The following is a 20071-nucleotide window of genomic DNA, read 5'->3' on the forward strand; positions in this document are numbered from 1 at the left end:
GAATCCCAACTAAAGTGATTTATGGTAAAAAAAAAAAAAATGTTATCTCATAGGAGGCAGATGGTGGGCCCCTCTGTTGAGGAAGTTCAGCATGGGAAACTTAAAGACTACAACAGAAGCCCTTCCCCTTACAGGCGTAAAAGTACAAGAGTCCATAATTCGGCAGGTAAAAAGGTTTTATATTAGAAGAGATATGTGGTGGAAGAACTGAAGAAAGACTTAGAGAGGGTCTGCAGCATCCAAATTGGCTCAGTGGGCCATGGGAACCAGAAAAGTAGAAATGTAAACTGAGATAAGATGAAGGACACATTGCAACCGCAAAGAAGCCTACACAAGTCTAGGGACCGTACTAAGTTTAAAAAACACAGACTGCTCTTTGGGTCATAAAGTTCTTGTGGGTGAAGGGATATGTCTAGCGCCGCTTAATAATTGTGTGCTTGCTGTTTTTTAAAGCTGATGTAATTGACTTATTGCCAAGCTCTTGTTGTTCCTTGTATGACTTGATAGTTTTCTTTTCTGTATATAAACTACTGATTTGCAGAAATAAAATTGCAACAGATTCAAACCACTTCTGAGTGTGTGGTCTGTCTGTCATTCGCCGAATCCTTGCCTTCCTGACTACCCAAGCCCTGGTTCTCCTACGGGTCGTGGTACCCCCGATAGGCCAGTCCGTGGCAACTTCCTGTTCACTGGGGGATTTGTGAGACTCCTCTCGCAGGGGAGAAATGACAGGGAGAGAAGCTGGGTCCTGCTCCAGCCCTGAGGAGGAAGAGCTCTCCCAACCATCTCCTCCAGCCATTCTCAGGAAATTCCCGGGGAAACAGAGAGAACAGGCCCAGTGAGGTGACACAGTGCAGCCCGGAGGGGACATGGCCTTCTCCCTTCAGTGCTGGAGATAGGACAGCACGGGGTCTCCTAGGCACGGGTGCCGGGGACGCAGAGACGCGCTGTGACGTGGAGTCCCCCCACACCTCTGGGAACAGAGGAAGACAGATACCACCAGGAGAGAGATTTGCTGGTCACACTCAGGAGTGAGTGAAACTATCCTGTGTTTAATGTCAGCAGGGAGGGGACATGCTGGGGCAGGGTGGTGAGGATGACTGGAATTTAGAGGCAACTATTTTCTGTGGGATTTGTCACCCTTCCCACAATGAGGGGCACACCGGTGATTTCGTTTTTAATGAAAACTAGGAAGGGCTTGTCGAACCGGATGGTGGGGACCTTCGTCAAGTTCCCCTCACTCAAACCGGTGTTCCTTGTGGCTTTCGTTGATTTGTTGCTGAAGGTCAGTACAGTCTTCTGCAAAGCCTATAGGGGAGAAGCAGAGGAAGTTGGAGGTAGGTTGTCCCACCCCAGGCTAAAGCCAGGCCCCATGTGGGGTCCCCATCCATGGAGAGCCTCCCTGTGATCATGCCCTGACCATGGCCCCTGAACCCTAATGCTCAGTAAAGGCCTTTCCCAACATGCTCAGCCCTTCCATGCTCAGACTGCCCTCCTCTCCTCTTCTTTCCTGAACCATCTCTCATAGACTCAGTTTCAGAGGGACCCCCTGTACCTCATGTCCCCCATAAAGAGTTCCTTTCCAGTGTGTGCTGAAACAAAAATTTTGAATGTGACATGAGACAATGTCTTTCTATATTAGTATAGGTAAGTTGAGTCTCAGGGAATCAACAGCCTTGGGCAAAGATAAAATTAAGGGCCACGGAGTCCCCTTCAAGGAGATCTTCATGATAGCGAACGATTCCTTATCCTGGCTGTTCTCTCTGATCTTGCAACCCCTAAGGTGCATCTCTCGAGTCTGTGGGGAAAGCTGTCTCTGTCCCCTGGCATTTTCTTCAGACTCATGTCTGATCTGCCCTCACATCCCATTCAGCCCTGTTGGCAGCTGGGATACCGCCACTGTCACATGACCTCACCTTATTGAGCTTCACGGGAGCATCCTGTGTGATCCCTGAGAGGTCAGCCTCATTGCTGAAGGCCTGGGTGATGCCCAGTGTGCTCAGGATGATCTCCAGGTCATAGGTTGTGGACATAGCCAGTTTGGGAAAGTACACATTTGCAGTTCTGGTATGCAGAAAGATATGAAGGAGTTCTTTAGTATCATGGTCACTTCAATATTATCTTCTCATCCTGGCACCTCCTGGAAGGTCACCCACCTCATCTGGAAAGCCCTCCAGGGAGATTCAGTGTGTTCTGAGACTCATGTATGTGACTCCCCAGGGTGAGGCTCAGCCTTCAGTTTCCACAGACAGGGCAAGGACCCTGGAGGGTCTATGCTAAGAGAAGAGACCAGCCCTGAGACTGTTACCAGTTCATTCTCATCCTGCCTGACTCTTTGCTTTCTGTAGGGCCTCAGTAGGTGTGGGGCTGGGTACTGAGACAGAACATCTGTCCACAGTTCACCTTGAGCCCACCTGAGCTTCTATGTGTACATCACTTCCCACCTCCCCCTCCCCCCCAAGGGAGAGCAGGGCCTGTACTCCATAAGAGCAGGTTTAGTGATCTGGAGGGGGAGGGGCACATTCTGGACCTGGTGGTTCGACCTCACTGAAGGATGACAGGAACATAGTCTTCAATAGTCATGCCCTGAGCTCTCTGTGGCTGACCCTCTCCTGCTCTAGGCCCTTCACTGTGGTGATATATTGTGTCCCCCAATATATTGTATACCCTAATAAAACTTACCTGGGGTTGGTCAGAGAACAGAACAGCCACTGGATTAGACAGAGGCCAGACAGTGATGGCACACACCTTAAATTCCAATACTAGTTAACCATAAAAGTCTGGAGGTCTGTACAGACAGACAGGAAATGATAGAACTGGACAGGAAGAGGAAGTGATATAGCTGGGCAGAGAGAGGAAATGAGATGGCAGAACAGAAAGGCATATAGGTGTGGGTATACAGGAAGTAGGTTTCTTTGGATGAGGATTTCCAAGTGGTGAGAACGTAGCTGGCTTCTTTCTGCTTTTCTGATCTCTCAGTTTTTAACCCCAATATCAGGCTCTGGGCTTTATTAATAAGACCGTTTAGTATTTCATGTTACACTCTCCCCCTTGTCTCTCATGACCTCCAGTTACAGCTGAGGCTGAGTCCTAAGATTGGTCTCCTTGTTTTTATTTCTGCCATTATGTATGCTGTTGTTGAAAACCCTGTGATGGGCTCTGGCTGCTAAGGATGGAGGCATGTCTTTGCCAAGGAGACTTTATTCTGAGCATTGTCTCTTTCTCTGAGCCTGTCCTATATTATGTCTGTCTATCCACTCTGGCTGAGGGATGGGAGCCAGTCCTGAAGAGCCCCAGCCATGTCATGGCTCAGAGGCTGGGTAGTGGTGCCTAGACCCCTCCACTGGGACTTACCTTACTTTGAGGAGCCTCATGATATTTTCGAAGTAATTTTGATTCAAGGTTTCTTCTAGTCTCTTCATCTTCCCCTGGTCAGGCAACATGAAGATGGCGATGACTTCATTCCTATAAGGATTTGCCACCACCCAGGTGGACAGCTCTTCCTCTCGGTACAATAAATATATATCTCGGCGATTGATCATGAGCACTTTCACGGTCCTGTACTTGTTCACATGGAAGTCCTCTTCCAAGGTGTGTTCAGCCTCGGCTTCATCATACTCTTTGCCTGGAGAGAAGGGAGGGCATCTCAGCCAGTGGTGGGATCAAGGGGTAGCTAAGTTTTAGAGGAAAGAAGTATTGAGTGCCTCGGGAGACACTCCCTCTGAGCCTTGGCTTTATCAGCTGTAAAACGGGATGGAAATGAACCCATCAGGATGCTTGACAGCACTTTAGAAAATAGTGGGAAGCAGTAGGAAGGGGCTCAGAGAAATATGTGGGCTAATTTGTGAAAACCTGGCTCCAGTGAAGAAGCCGTTTTGTTTGGAATTCTTCTGGTAGTCCCCTGAGGATGCTAAATGGAGACAAGTGGGCATAATCCCAATCTCCTATAATCTTATATGTCACATCTCATATGGGTGTCTTTCCTGGTGTCTGCCTGTACTTTGTAGGTAGTGCTTCTGGGAAAGCCTAGTGGGTACCTTTGCATCTCTGTCTCAGGCCCGTGATAAAGTGCATGTACCTAGGAAGACTCTCTCTGCTGTACAAGTGCCTTCTGTCAAGGCTGTCAGAGAGGGTAGGGGCCCCGGGGAACCCTGGGCCTTCCTAGCATTGGACAGACGCTAAGCTCCCCTACATCATAACAGAGCTGGGAGCTCCATGTGCTGATGCTTTCCTTGGTGCTCTGTAGTACACTGCTCTGCTTGGCAGTATGGGGACTATGTTAGAAAGGTGCATCCATGGCCTTGACTCCCATCCCCCTCCTATGAGTGGATGCTTCCTGGAGGATGTGGAGTGTCTTTGGGATGTGGACTCGTGAGGCCCTGATATACTCAAAAGAAGCAAGTCAGGCTTAAAAAATCAAGGTTATTTGATCAGCTCCTTGTTTTTGCTTCCGCCATTCCATATGCTGCTGTTGAAAACTCCGTGGTGGGCCCTGGCTGCTGAGGATGGAGGTGTGTCTGCACCAAGGAGAAGATGTCTCTTTATGTTGAGCATTGTTCCTGTCTCTGAGCCTGGCCTGCACTGTGGTATGGAGCATTGTGTCTGTCTACAAGTTCTAGACTCTCCATCATAGCTCTGGCTAAGGCATGGTGGCCAGGCCTTCAGGGCCCCAGCTGTGTCATGGCTCAGAGGCTGGGAAGGGGCACTTTCCTCCCTGGATGAGGGGCTCACCGTAATAGACAAACCTGAAGTCTTACATTCTGTGTAGCTTGGTTAGGTAACTGTCGAGGCAAGAGTTTATACAAGTTGATAACAACAGTATTGCTGTCCCCCCCCCCCACAATAAACTAGGACACCCACATCCCGAACATTTATGTTAGCTCTCAGTATATCGTGACTAATGAATGGTGAAGACAGAATTCAAACCCAGGTCTTGCACACTTCATTGCTAAACTCTGCTCTGTTACTCAAGACTTTACTAAAATTAAGTCACCCAAAGCACTATTTGTTCTATGCCATCTGTAGCAATTTGCATATATGACTGGCAACTAAGGGAATGTTATGTATCTGGTATTCACCCCCCTTAGGGATTTCCAGTGAGCCTGAGTATCACAGTGTAACACAGTCCACAAGGAATTAAAATTTCCCCAGGAGACCTAATGCTGAGGATGAGACTAGCTGAAAGCCCTGGCATCAGAGGAAGAAGCCATCTTCCAGAAAATGATTAATCTATGTTCTGAAAATGTACATTGAAGTCAACCTACATATGAATATTTCTTGGCTTTTGTTTCATTTCTATTAACTGTGACACCACACAGATAAGACAGAAGAAAGATATAGAGATTTTTCTCTCTCCAGTTCCAGCCAAGACTGTAAATGAGGTCATTTCCTTCAACCAAGCTTTAGTTCCTATTTTCCTAGCTAAGTGGCATGCAGTCACCTTCAGATTCTGATAATGTTTTTGGCAAGCCAGTCAGGAGAAAGGGCTCCAGAGGAAGAGATTTAGGCTTTTCATGGCAAGCTAGCCCTGTGTTTAGGATAATGGGGGATATCCTTAGTTCCTCAGCTTTGGGGACATGTCTTATATACTTGGATTTTCCCACTCCTCATTTAGATAGCATTGGCTGTGAATTAATAAAACTCACCAAGTTGGTAGTAGAAAAAGAGGTTGATTTTTTAAAAATGATATCCATACTAAATAAGGTAATGATACTGCCCCCAAACACAGACTGTGGGGGCATGTGACATTGGGGGTGGGGGACTCACTTCTGAGAGGCTGAGGGATGAATGACTTATTCAATGTACACACGTGTGTGTTTGTATATGGTACTAAGTAAGGTCTCCCAGATGCCTCCTGGTTCACATGACTTAGGTAAATCTTTGACAGATCAGTTAATTAAATTTGTCTTAAGATAAATTAAAAATGCTTTATTTTGTTAAAAAGGAAAGAAATCAGAAGATTGTCTCAAATTATATACGAAAGAACAAGAAGAAAGAAAAAATGAGTCAAGTAGGAAAAAAGATATAGGAAGTTTGTTTGTTTGTTGAGACAGAAGGATCTTACTATGTAGCCCAGGCTGACCTGAAGCTCTCACTATGTAGTCCAGGCTGGCTTCCAACTCATAATGACCCACCTGCCTCTACCTCCTAACCCTGAAGATCATATTGGGATGCTGCTTGCTACATTCTGGTACATCAAGGAAGGACTAAGTACTAGAACATGAGTACATTTTTGGGTGGCTTCCTTGAGGTCACTAACTCTGGTGGTCTTATCTTACCTTGGAAGAAGATGTAATTCATCAGAGCAAAAGCTTTGTCTTTCTCCAGATCCTTGAACAATCCCACTATTTTCCCTTGGGTTTCATCCTCCACATACTCGTTGATCTGTTTTTGGGCTCTGTAGGTGTCATTGAAGTTGACAGGAATGGGTTTTATTGAGTTCAGCCAATGGATCGCATTTGCAAAAAAGTCTACCAGCTTCAGATTCTGGTCAAGGAATATGCTGCTCTTTATGGTTAGGTGCTGTGGCTTGTGGTTTTTCAGGAGGTTATGCAGAAGCTGCTTCATACATATTAGAGTGTACAATGTTGGTTCTGTAATGTTGAGCTGCAATCCCTCCAGGATCTGGTTGTGGGTATTATTTTTGGCTCCCAGGGAGATGATTAAAGAGGCAACAATGATGTTCACTGGGGAGAATAAGATGTTGGTATCTTTTGTCCAACTATCAGACTTCTGATACAAGGTGAAGGTAAGCCGGAAGATGTTGTAGTAGACGCTTTCGCAAAACCCATAGTTCATAGATCCATAGTCATGTTCATCCTCATCTCTCTGCAGGGAATCTTGAGGCTGGGAGCCAGAGAAAAGGCAGCACAGGCCTGCTAGCCAAAGGAGTCTCTGGGGGACAGAGGATGACATTGTCCTGCAAGACAGAGATGGGGGCCCAAGTCCTAAGTCAAAGTCAAGGCTCATAAAGATTTCTACATGTGCTACAACTGTCCTACATTCCTACAACCATGTGCTCAACTCTCCCAATTATTCTCTCTCTGTGAAACACCATTTGCTCAAATGAATGTGGTTTGCTCCTGCAAACTCTGAAGAGTCACAGTTGCTGGGACAGGAAGGATGACAGTGGACTTGGGTTCTAGTCTAGACTCTGCTTCTAATGACTGTGTGACCCATGCACACACACACACAAAATCTCAGCTTTGAAATGAGATAGTTGTGGGTAAATTAATAACTACAGACAAATCACTGAGAACATTCAGATACAACCTCAGAGTAGTTCCCGGGGGGAAGCAGGGTGGTGGGCTTAGCAAACTGTCAACAGTTAGGACTAGCCAAGGTCCATGAATCCAAAAGAGAAAAAAAAGGGATGGAGGGGGAGCCCAGCTATGCCAGGAGTTAGTGAGCACATTTCTCCCTTGAGGTTCTGGAGTTCTCACCAGGATATCAAGATCTGAGTGCTCTGGGGCAGGGGGGTGCACTAAAGGAAGAGGGCTGAGGAACAGACTGTACTCTGGAATTTAGCTCTGAAAATCCAGAGCCGAAAAAGATTCCTTTCTCCTCGAAGACAGTTAGGGTTGTAGATGGTCATATAGTCACAAACCCCTTGGCAGGGTCTCTGGCTCAGTGTGGGCAGCCCTAAGAAGGACCCCCAAGGCAGATCAGGTGCCTGCGGCAGGGTGGGGGGGGTGAGTTTACCCAAGGTGGCTTCTCACCTCTCTACAGGCAGAGAACAGGGGAAGGCCAGAGATCCAGGGCCCAAAGCAGGTCACAAGCCCTGCCCTTACCAGCACATACTGTGGGCCTACTATATGTTGAGAACACAGAGCAAGGCCTTACTCTATCCATAGGATCTAAGCTGGGTGCCTTGGTTTCCCATGTATGAACAGGATGTTGGGCCCAAGGGATGGAGGCTGACAGTGCCCACCCTGAGGACTCAAGTGGAGCATGATGAAGGACTTACTGAGTAGAGTCAGCTGAGGCCAGTGGGAGAGTCACAGGCTGGGTGCGCCCTGCACAGCCTTTCCCTGGAGACTTATAAGCTGACCTGATTGCAGAGGTGGGTAGGTATAGGGACACTCAGTCCCGATGCTTACAGAGACACTTCAGGCTGGAGAAGATCCTGAGGCTGATTGGGAGGCTGGCCATGGAACTGGGCCATGTACTACTATAACTCGAGGGCTTTGTCACCTTTCCAGGGGTTGGCTTAGTCCAGTGCAAACAGAAAGTGGGGAGAGAGGGGGGGTTCCAGGGTCACTGCAGCTTAGAGTAGGCAATAGGTACACACTGTAACCAACTGCATAGGAGAGGAGATATTTCAAAGAGAGCGACTTCTACTATCAGACTGTTGAAACAACAGACCCCAAATAAATAATTTTCCAGGAATTCCATGCCAGATAAAGGGAAAGGCTGAAATCCTGGTGCCAGCCACAGCAGACACTTGCCTCCCCAGAGGAGATCTCACTCAGTTCTGATAAGTTAGGCTGACATACTCTATTTCCTGGCTTGTGTTATGTAGTGTCTTTACTCAGTGTTCTATTGCTGTGAAGAGACATTATGAGCATAGCAACACTTACAAAGGAAAGCATTTAATTGGGGCTTGCTTACAGTTTCAGAGATTGAGTCCATTATCATCATGGCAGAGGGCATGATGGTGTGCAGGCAGACATGGTGCTGGAGAAGTGGCTGAGAGTTCTACATCTGGACCTACGGCAGCAGGAAGACAGAGCCACTGGGCCTGGCTTGGGCTTTTGAAACCTCAAAACCAACCCCCAGGTGACACACTTCTTCTTCCAAAAGGCCACACTTCTGAATACTTCTCGGGTAGTGCTACTTCCCTGATGACCAAGCATTTTAAGCTCTGAGCCTATAGAGGCTGTTCCTGTTCAAACCACCACATGTATCTTCTATACAATTCTAACACTACCATGGAAAAGGTTATAAGCAAATGGGACCCGTTTCCTCCTTGGTTTGACTAAACTGTAGTAAGTCTGTTTCCCTCCATCAGTTTGCTCCCCTGTGTCTTTAAGAAGCAGGGGTCATGACTCTAAGCGCCCCACTTAACAACTGTAACAGAGCCTGTCAGAGGGGAACCCACAACTAACTGACCCTCTGGCTGGGAAAAAGGTAGATTCTGTTTCTGGGCACTTCCCCTCAAGAGAAGCCTGCTTTCCCTTACTTTTACATTAAATAAAATTTGACTTTCGTGGTAGTTTGAGTGAGAATGGCTCCCAAAGGTCATATATTTGAATATTTTGGTTTCCAGTTGGTGAAACTGTTTGGGAAGGATTAAGAGGTGTGGCCTCCTTGGAGGAGAAGTTTCACTATAAGTGAGTTGAGGTTTCAAAAGCCCAAGCCATTACAGTTCTCTCTCTCTCTCTCTCTCTCTCTCTCTCTCTCTCTCTCTCTCTCTCCCTCTCTTTCTCTCTCTCACTTGTAGATCAGATGTAAGCTCTCAGCTACTGGTCCAGTGCCATACATGCCATGCGTGCCTGCCTGCTGCCATGCTTCTCATAATAATGCTCGTGGACTCACCCTCTGAAACAGCAAGCAAGCCCACAATTAAATGTTTTCTTTTACAGGTTGCCTTGCTTCTGGTATTTTGTCATGGCAACAGAAAAGGAATTAGGAAACTTCAACCCCCACCCTCCTTTTTTTTTTAAAAAAATTTTTCTTTATTAAGAAATTTTCTACTCACTCTACATACTACCCACAGATCCCTCCTCCTCCCTCCTCGCTCCCCCCAGCCCTCCCTCCCAAGCCACCCCGCATCCCCACATCCCCCAAATCAAGGTCTCCCATGGGGAGTCAGCAGAGCCTGGTACACTGAACCTAGGCAGGTCCAAGTCCCTTCCCACTGCACCAAGGCTACACAAGGCATCACACCACAGGCACTGGGCTCCCAAAGGCCTGCCCATGCACCAGGGGCAGATCCCAATGCCCCTGCCTGGGTGCCTCCCAAACAGTTCGAGCCAAACAACCATATCCAGAGGGCCTAGTCCAGTTCCATGGGGGCTCCACAGCCACAAGTCTATAGTTCATGGGCTTCTACTAATGTGGCCAGTCATCTCTGTACATCTTCCCATCATGATATCAACGTTCCCCACCTGCAGAATCCCTCCTCTCTCTCATCGATTGGATTCCCGGAGCTCAGCCTGGTGCCTGGCCGTGGATCTCTGCATCTCCCTCCATCAGTCACTGGACAAAGGCTCTATGATGACGGTTAGGGTATTCACTAGGCTGGTCACCAGAGTAGACCAGTCCAGGCACCCTCCAGACCACTGCCAGCAGTCCAAGGCCCCACCCTCTTTTTTTTCTTTTAGTTCTTTAATCATCTGAGAAAATGAACCTACGCCTATACCCCAGATAACATCAGGACAGGCTTGATATTTTCCATGGTTTGACAAATTATCGCAGAGAGCCCCTGGACACCTGGGTCTCTCTCTCTCAAATGTACCCACAGAACCTTAAATGGCTCCATAAAAAACAACATGTACCAACCTTTCCTGGCAGGCATCAACATGTATCAACCTCGGAGAGCACATGCCCAGACAATCCAACAGAGCTCCAACCTTGCTCAGGAGAGCTTCCAGATGGCTAAGACCTGCCATTCAGCCCAGGAGTCCAAAAAAATGGAAGCAGTTCAGGAGAACACTCACAGAAATGGTTCAAAAAGAACTCATGTGGCTCAAAGGAGCCTCCAAACTGATGGCCGGCAAAGCCCAAGGTGCCCAGAGTGAGAAGAAATTTATTGAGGGCCAAACTTTCTTGAGAGTCTAAGGCAAAGCCTAAATTCTTATTTCTTGGCTTTACCTGACAGAGGATAGAAAAGTTGCTGAAATGGGAAGGTGAGAAAAATCCCCCGGATATGAGGTCATTTCAGCATCTGTGTGGCACTTTCCAGCCTTCCCTCTCCATCTGGGGTCAACTTGCTGCTCGTGGCTGGCATCCACAATTAGTCTTTTCTCCTGATTTGCCAAAATTGTTAGCGGAGTCCTTAGCTTTAGCGTCAGGGCCGTGGCAATCCTAACAAGACAGACATGTCAGCTCATCCTCAAGAGGCCAATTAAACAGATGGGTATTCGTGAAAAGCAAAGAGATTTATTCCCTTTGTATTTACACTGGAAAAGTGAACAGAGGCCCAGAGACATTCTCCCTGGCCCTGAGACATTGTCTCAGCTCCCCTCCTGGAGGGTGGTGGAGTAAGTTCTCAGACCTGTAGGGAATCTCTTCCTAGAAGATGGGTTACCCCATCTCTCACCTAGCTGTCCCCAAGGTAGATGTGGCCCTTTTATTCCCCGTACAGGAAACTCTGGGGAATTCCAGTTTCCTGGGCCTGTTGTCTCAAAACTGTGTGTTTCTTCTCATCACAAAAGAGTCTGATCACTCAAGTGTCTCTTTGGAATGTTTTCTTTCCTGTCAGGAAGAGGACAGGCCTAAGTGGGGAGATTAAAATCTGCTAAAGTAATAAAGCGGTTACCTGGTAGTGCCAGCTCTGTGTCCCCAGGGTGAAGGGGTTGCTGTTTCGTTTGTTTGTTTCAGTTTTCCTTTTTTCGCTTGTGTGAGCAGGGAGGTTCAGGAGTGGCCCCCTGACCACCATTCCAAAGGTGTCTTCATTAGGGTTTCTTCTGCTGTGATAAAACACCATGACCAAAAGGAACTTGGGGGAGGAAAGGGCTTATTCAATTTCTAACTCTGCACCACAGCCCATCACTGAGGGAAGTCAAGGCATCACCTGATGTGGGGGTGGGGTGGGGTGCTGCTGCTGCGGCTGCTTGCTCGCTTACTCCACACGGCTTGCTCAGCTTGATCGTAGCACCCAGGACTACCTTCCCAGGGCTGACACCACCCATAGTGGTCATTAACCAGGAAAATGATCTACAGACATGCCCACAGACTGTTTTTTCAGTTAAGATCTCCTCTCCCTAGATATGTCCAAATTGTGTCAAATTGACCCCCCCAAAAAAACACAACAACAAAAACAAACCACCAAAACAACAACAACAACAAAACCAACCAGGACACAAGGCCACAGCACAGGCCCTGCGCTCAGACCAGGCCCAGTACCCTCATGGTGAGAGACTCCAATCTGCCCCCCCAGATCAGCGTTCCCCAAAGCTTGTTCCATCAGCAAATTTCTCTCTAACCCTTCATTTCCCACCTGTGACAACAAGGAGGAAGCCTGCCTGGCTCCCCACTTGGAGGAATAGTGCTCCTGAAAGACTCAGTCAATGGGAAAGGGTCGTAAAAACAGGATGGCTAAGGTGTAGTGTCCTTGGAGGAGTCCGTCAGGCCGTAAGTGTTGTTGGCTGAAGTCTGAGCAGGGAGAAGGGTAGGTCATGGGAGACTAGAGAGGCAGGGAGAAACCATGTACTCTACCCAGGGAGGCGACCAAGACTCGGGGGGGGGGGGATTCCCTCCTTCTCTGCCCACTCTCCCTCCTCCTCTGCCCACTCTCCCTCCTCCTCTGCCCACTCTCCCTCCTCCTCTGCCCACTCTCCCTCCTCCTCTGCCCACTCTCCCCTCCTCCTCTGCCCACTCTCCCTCCTCCTCTGCCCACTCTCCCTCCTCCTCTGCCCACTCTCCCTCCTCCTCTGCCCACTCTCCCTCCTCCTCTGCCCATTGTCCCTCCTCCTCTGCCCACTCTCCCTCCTCCTCTGCCCACTCTCCCTCCTCCTCTGCCCACTCTCCCTCCTCCTCTGCCCACTCTCCCTCCTCCTCTGCCCACTCTCCCCTTCTTCTCTGTCTATTTCCCCCTCCTCCCCCTTCTCCCTCCTCTCCTCTCAATCACCTGTCTTCTCCAATGCTCCCTCTCCCTTCCTCTCCATATCCTCTTTCTCCATCTTCCTTCTATGATTCCTACTTGGGGTGAGGGTGGGGGGGCTCCATCTACTTGAAACATATGGCATGTGACATAGATACCGTTAGAAAGTGTCTAAAACGTGTTCCTGAGATGCACACAGGTCACAGCTGCGGATCCCCCTCCTGGCTAGAGTCTGTGCACTCCAATGCAGTAGCTCCCACCTCAGAAATGGTTGCTAGAGGGCCCCAGTCGGCACTGCTCAAGACACTGACTGCACCTGTCTTCCAGCTCGGGCCCTGACCTCGCTGTGCTCACCCAAACCGATGACTTCATCTGCTTCTCCACATCTCCTGAATGGGCTGTTTCACACTCTGGTCTCTGGATCTGGGCCTCAGGGGCGAGGGGAGGGGTCCCCACCTGGCCCCTCCTCTGACTGGTTTCCTTCTTCTGGGCTTTATTTTCAGGTGGGGCCTCTATGGCTCTGCACGTTTTTTTTTTTTTTGTTTTTTTTTTTTTACCTGCTCGCTGTTTCATTCCTAGCCTCTGCATCATTCTCTCAGCGGTAAAGAAGCGCTATGTGATTGATTCTCAACAGGGACCCTGGTGGGATGAGTGTCTTCATTCCTTGATGACACAATGTCTCCATGAGTGGGGAAAGAGTCTTTGGAAAGGGAAGGTTAAGTTTTAGGATCTCACCATGGGACGTTTGCGGAATGATACCCAAATACTTCACAGAGCAAGAGAAAGCTATGAACCACGGACAGTGGAGAAGGACACAGTCACTAGGGAAGAACTGCTGGCAGGTGCTGAAGATGGCAGCAGATGGAATGCACTGTTCCTAGAGATCCTAAGGGCACGCACACCCAAATCTGGACTTGGTCCCAATGATCATGATTTCTGGTCTGTGTCTTGAGAACGATGGAAGAATAAATTTCCACTCAAAGCCACCAAATTTGTGTCATCTGGAACAGCAGCCCAAGAGCTCTGGGGCAGGACCCTCAGTGTAGCCCCATCTCCACCACTACCTCCACGTGTTAGTCCAGCTTGGGGAACAATTGTCTCGTGTCCTCTGCATCCCTGGCTTCAAGCCAGTGTACACAGTGAGGGTACGGATGACACAGACCACCCAGACACAGTGGCATCTGCACAGAATGTCACGACATCAGGGACCTTCGTGCTTATACCTGCCAGTGAGGACACTGAGACTGTAGGAAGGGTGAGGACATCCCGTAGTCAAGTGGGACACAGAGCCTGGGCTATCTGACTCTCTGTTTTTGGGGGGGTTGTGATTAAAGAGATCAGCCCTTTGGCTCCAAGTCAGCTAGCCATTCTAGCACCGATTATGGGGGCTGCAGAGCTGATAAATGCCAAAGTGCCGACTTGGAGGGAAGGGCTGACAAGACCGTGCATTCTTCTGTTGGGGAGAAGCCCAGGGTTTGCCCTCCTGTTCTGCAAGTGAGAAACTAAGGCCAAGGGAGATATGGCAATCACATGCCACCCTGAACTGACCCCTGGAAATGGTGGTGGAAAGTGGACTCAGGACACTGTCCCAAATATCTGCCAACTTGGTGGCTGGGCAGGGAGGCACATTTGTGGGCTCCTGTGTTCTTACACAGCTCTTATGTTCATGCTGTCAATTCGATACAGGAAGTTCCCTTATACATCAGTTCCTCCCCTTGTTGCTGAAACAAAATGGCTGACAAAAGATACTTAAGGAAGGAAGGCCTTTACTTGGCTCACAGTTTGAGGGGATATGCTCCACCATGGTGGGGAAGATATGACTGCAGGAGCTTGAGGTGTCTGGCCACATTGTATACACAACCAGGATGAAGAGAACAGTGAATGCTGGTTCTGAGGTTACCGGCTCTCTTTTACACAGTCCAGGATCCCAGCCCACACAGATGAAGGAGAGTGAAGGGACCTAGGGAAACAGGGAAGGTCAAAGTGGACTTCCTAAGATGGCTGCCTCTTGTTGCCAAAAAACATTTTGAGGAGAAATGGCAGGAAGGTATGAGAGCAAGTATCTAAACAGGGCCAATACGGGAGACGGGAAGACCCAGGGGCACTGCAAAATACCCAATCCAGCATCTGTTTAGTGGACCTTCTGTGTTAGCTGTTGTCCATGTCAAATACATATGTGTGTGTGTGTATGTACATGTATGGAGAGATAGATAGATGATAGATAGATAGATAGATAGATAGATAGATAGATGATAGATGGATGGATGGATAGATAGATAGATAAATAGATATATATATATAGAGAGAGAGATAGATAGATAGATAGATAGATAGATAGATAGATAGAGAGAGAGAGAGAGAGATATGGCTGTTGCTTTCCCTTTTTTCTGTGGCTTGGCCTGCTGTCTTTCCCAGTCATTCAAATCCCTTTTCATACCAGGGATTGAACTCTGTAGTCTGCTAGGCAACCACCCTCACCCTTGTTACAGAAAGGTATCACCCACATTTAGGCAGGAATTCTCATTGCAGTTAACCTAATCTAGGACCTCCCTGATTGACAGGCTCAGACTCACTCCAAGATGATTCCAGATCCTGTCAAGTTGACAAACCCAAGGAACAAAACCGATCATATTGCTAAATCCTTGCATTTTCCCCGAGAGTCCTGGCTGAGGAATAGGCAGAGTGGTTTTGCTTCATGGACTTCTCTAATTTGGTTTGTTCTGTGTAAGTAACATAGCAGAATTTAGGTCCATTCTTGTCTCTAATTGTTTATTAATTCAGTTCACTCAGTTCCCAGATAACACACGATCAGCCCATTGGTTCTAGTAGAGTGACTTTGACTGCTCAGAGCAAAGGAGCCTGGGTAGCTAGGGATCAAGGCACCTGCCCTTCCTTGGTGTAGACTCTGCAGTGACTCTACCTGGCCCTGAACCCTGCACTGCCAGCTTGTTCTAATGCAGCCCTTGTGGTAGGCTGTCCTCAGCCCCCTTGTCTGTGGGAGTGTGCATGGGCACCGAGGCCAACAGCTGAGTGTCGTCCTCTATTCCTCCCTGTCTTAGTGTCTTGAGAGGGTCTCTCACTGAGCCTGGAGCTCACTAATTAAGCCGGGATGGCTGGACAGCCAGCCAGTCCTGGGGATATCTCTACCTCCCCAGTGCTGGGATCACACCACACCCAGCTTTTATGTGGGTGCTGGGATCACAGGTCCTTACCATCTTCCGCAGAAAGTGCCTCACCGTCTCCCCAAGCCCTCTCATCATCTTTTTTAGATCTTTGTCATCATTCAGATTCTGGTCAGGAGGTGGAGATGTCCTTGAGTGGCATTAATGAAGCCTGGCTGCACAGTCATCGTGGGCTGGATTGTGCCATCGCCACAAGGAGCCCGGTCCTCGGTGACTGACTGTTGATGAGGCTGAATTCTTGGTTACTTTACTTGCCCTACATGGGAGAAGCCAAGAGCTGTGCCATCCTGGCGACACAAAGGCTGAGGGAGGTCTCATTTCCCTCCATCCCTGCCTCCGGACATCTCAGTGCAATTCCACTAGTCACTCTTCAAGTGACAATGTGACACTAACGCTGGCCATGTAATATCAACAGTGCCACTTAGAGGACACCCACTCCTCATGGAGCCTGCTGTAGGGGCTCTTGACCCTGGCCAGTGCCAGCCACTAGAGACAAAATACAAAAAAGTGGTACTTTGGGGTTTCGTTTGCGATTGACAGATGTTAGGATGACTAACTTATGCCTGTGTGAAGCAGAGCTTCTAGACCCAGGCTGGCTGAGCTAGTGGCATGTGCCTGCCTCAAGGGGGATGAGACCACCTTTCCACTGCACCAGCACCCAGGCCCACAGGGAGACTGGGCTTCATGGAAGCACTGGAGATCAGATACCAATACGTTTACAAATGAGAATCCAGAGACACAGAGAAGTTGAGAGGCATGCCCCAGGTCACACAGCCTTCTCTTTCACACTCACTGCATCCAAGTTATAGTGTGTCTCCTGACCCAGTTGTTTCTGTGTCCTTGTTGGGGAGGGAGCTTGCCTTAGAGAGAGCACCTTTCCCTGAGTCTTGTACCAGGGGCCACATATGGCCTCGAAGGTGTGGTTTGTACAACAGGAGCTGCTGGCATTGGAGTTGTTTATTGTGGTCCTGGTAAACCTGACCAGGACTGCAATGACCATGCTCTGCCTGTAGGATGCACTGGAGTGCTGGCGGTGGTTGGTTGCCATGGCTCATTTCTCAGGGCTTTCCAAGGAAGTGTGAGTTGCATGCAGATCCCTTGCCAAATTCTGTACTGACTGACACTCATGGCCATACTGCAGCACTCCTCCAGGTTAACCTGACCTCAGGATGGAACATAACATGTTTATTATTGGACACATGTCAGTCACTGGCTTGTAGATTATTAATGACAAGTTTTGGGTTGGGCCCGAGCTCCTGCAATAGTCTCTGGAAAAGCAGAGCAGACCAAAATGGCATCATTACCATAACTACAAATAATCAGGGTAAAACTAAAGGAAGGGGAAAGATTCCAGGGCCCACCAGTTTCCCCTGAAAGCAAAAAATTCCAGTTCTCCGGAATCAACATAGTAAAGCATCCCCTACAAATTAGCTAGGACCACCACCATCCCAATGTCCTGTAGTAGCCTGACGTTAACAGGGGCATGTAGCACAGGGGTAAGGCCTTGACTGCGTCATCCCACACTGAGCCTGTTTTTGTGTTTCCTTCTCACCTGTCCCAGAGTCCAGGGAGTCTCTGCCTGTGGAGGAACTAGAGCACCTAGTACCCCCCCCCCCAGCAACTCTGCTGGTAGCTTCAACTGGGGCAGAGAAATTGAGGTAGTTGGACCAGTGTGCACTTGATAGTTCTGATGCTGGGTGGATGGGGTGTGTGGACAGCGGGCAGCCAGACCTAGGACTAGAAGACCCACATTCTGGGCTACACAGGGCAGCTCAGTTACCCTGTTGCATTGTGGGCAAAAAAAAAAAAAAAAAAAAAAAAACACCTGACAGCGCAGCTTGGTAGAAGGTAGGAGTCACGTTGTTTTCCTGAGGTTGACATTGGAGGCAGAAGTCTCAGCATGGTTCCCAGGGTGAGGAGGGACTAGATCTGTGTGCAGCCAGCAGTGGACTGAAGGGCTGGGGTTTGGAGGACCAGGTGCCTCCCAGTAAGTGGGTTTTGCTACTTACTAGCTACCCAGCTGAGGAAGAGGGAAGCAGCCTCTCAGAGCCTCACTTTTCTCATCTGCAGATTGGGTGAATGAGAGCACAGCCCATCTGCACCCAGGGTTGGGGTGTGGCCACAGGACCCCATGAGAAAATACTGGGTACCAGCTAGGGTGTCTGATCTGCAGGGGCTCAGAAAGGCAAGCCTCAGAGCCAACTCCCCAACCAGCTCTCGTGGGTTTAAGAAAGCAGTTCCTGGACCAAACCTCTTGCCAGCTCAAATTCAGGTTGTCAGTGATGAGGAACGGGGCTCAGAGAGGAAAAAAAAAGTTTGCCAACTTTACTCAGGTCACACAGCAAGTATTTTCATAATATATGTCATCAGAGCCTCAGGGTTTAAAGCCTTTCTGGTGACTGATGGCATTTGTGTCTTTAGAAGCAATTGAGGTTGGAGACACTGAGGTGAATATGCTGTTTGTTCAGTCAACAGTCAGGACCCAATAATAGGCTAAACCGTGTGACACTGCAGACTGGTGACCTTTTATACTTACGGGAAACTCCATGACTCAACCTTGTGCTTTTCTGTCCATTCTCATCCAGAGAGTAGCCAGGAGGACCCCTAGGTCAGCTTAGGGTAGGCAGGGCACCCCCAGAATAGGTGCATCCTGGGAAAAGTCAGACAAGAAGTCCATTCTTCTTCATCCAATGGACTTCTGGTTGTTGCAGTCATTGGGGCTGTCTGGCCTGGTGACCAGGGCAGCTCCCAAGATAGCCTGCCACAGCTCTGGAGACGTGACTATCCCTAGAAGGCCGTGGTGTGGACAGAGAAGGGAAGAACTGGAGTATGGACCTCATAGAGAGTAGGCAGGAGTGACCTTGGAGAAACCCTGGGGCCCATAAGAAGTTTGCTCTGTCCCACAGCCTAAGATCCCCTGTGATGGCCATCCAGAGCCATCTGCAGACCATGGTCCTGTGACTGAGGATGAAGATGGGAGACCTTCCAGGACCTGGTAGGCCTAGGATTGTAAGACAGAGACAGAGTCTGAGACCCAGAGGTGCCCACCCTGCTCACTGGGGGGAAGGACTGCTTCTAGGAGATGCATGAGCCCCCTCTCCCAAACACCTAAGCAGGAAGGAAACCACAAGGAGTGGGGTGGGGTCCTGTTCCAGCTCCTTGGAGGAAGGGCTCTGGTGTGTAGTTGTTTTGTTGGGTAGTTACTTGCTTTGAACTGAAATGTTCTTTTCTGGAGGGAGGAGGAAGGAGAGGGGGTCACACATGACAGAAAGTGGAGAACAAGACTCAGGAAGCCTATAAAAGTTATGAGGAGAGTTATAAGCTCCTCTCTGGCCTACACGTCCCTCCCTGACCATACATACGGAAGCAGTAAGCAATAGCTGGGAAAGCAAACTCTACTGTGGAGTTCCCTGCAAATTATACGGGGGACTCCCGAGATGCAGCTATCACAAGCTGTCACTCATGCTGGGGGCGGGCTTTTCAGTGATGCATTGCCCTTGGGTCATCTACGCTCTGTAAATTACCCCAAATAAACCCACGGCTTCACCAAGCTAGACTTGGGTGCAGTGACATCATTAGTACCCTGCCTGGGGTGAGTAGATGTTTGTCCATATATCCCTAGGAAAAGACACACAACCATCTCCTCCAGCCATTCTCAGGAAATTCTGGGTGAGATTGGGGAGGGGGGCAGTTGTAGGGAGGTAACACGGTGGAATGAGAGGGGCATGTGATCCTGACTTTATGGAATCTGGAGATGCTGAAGCTGACAGCCAGGTCCTGAGCTGGCAGCTCTGGTAGCCTGAGAGGGTTGCCATGGGGTGTGGCCCCACTGGCAGTGGGGTGGGACTCCATCCCAGGGCATAGGACAGAGGGAGAGAAGTCAGTAGAGGGACCTAAGCACTTGGTGGACCCTGGGTCTTTGAGCATGAACCACATGGTCCCTCAAGGGTTCCAGAAATGACAGATGTTTCCAAGAGCAGATAGTTCCAGGTTGTGTCCATGGTCTCAGCCATGGTCTTCTGCCCATAACCTATTTGCATGGGTGGACATCAAGACGAACTGTGACCTCAAGTCCACAACAAATTCAAGACATAAAGGGGCCCAGAAACCACAGAGTCCAGGA

The 20071-nt window shown here is 49.0% G+C and overlaps 1 protein-coding gene across 1 annotated transcript; it reads right to left on the bottom strand.

Annotated features, from left to right (window-relative positions):
- Positions 1–1011: 1011 nt before the first annotated feature.
- Positions 1012–8106, bottom strand: LOC102919129 (alpha-1-antiproteinase-like). Its single transcript, XM_016009136.3, has 5 exons — positions 7967–8106; positions 6279–6919; positions 3355–3625; positions 1917–2064; positions 1012–1308 (listed from the first exon to the last, which is right to left on the bottom strand). Exons 2-5 carry the CDS (start codon positions 6913–6915, stop codon positions 1108–1110), a joined length of 1257 nt encoding a protein of 418 aa, XP_015864622.3. The 5' UTR covers positions 6916–6919; positions 7967–8106; the 3' UTR covers positions 1012–1107.
- Between the last annotated feature and the right edge of the window lie 11965 nt (positions 8107–20071).

This window comes from Peromyscus maniculatus, chromosome 14 (genome assembly GCF_049852395.1).
Source record: "Peromyscus maniculatus bairdii isolate BWxNUB_F1_BW_parent chromosome 14, HU_Pman_BW_mat_3.1, whole genome shotgun sequence".
Lineage (NCBI taxonomy): Eukaryota > Metazoa > Chordata > Mammalia > Rodentia > Cricetidae > Peromyscus > Peromyscus maniculatus.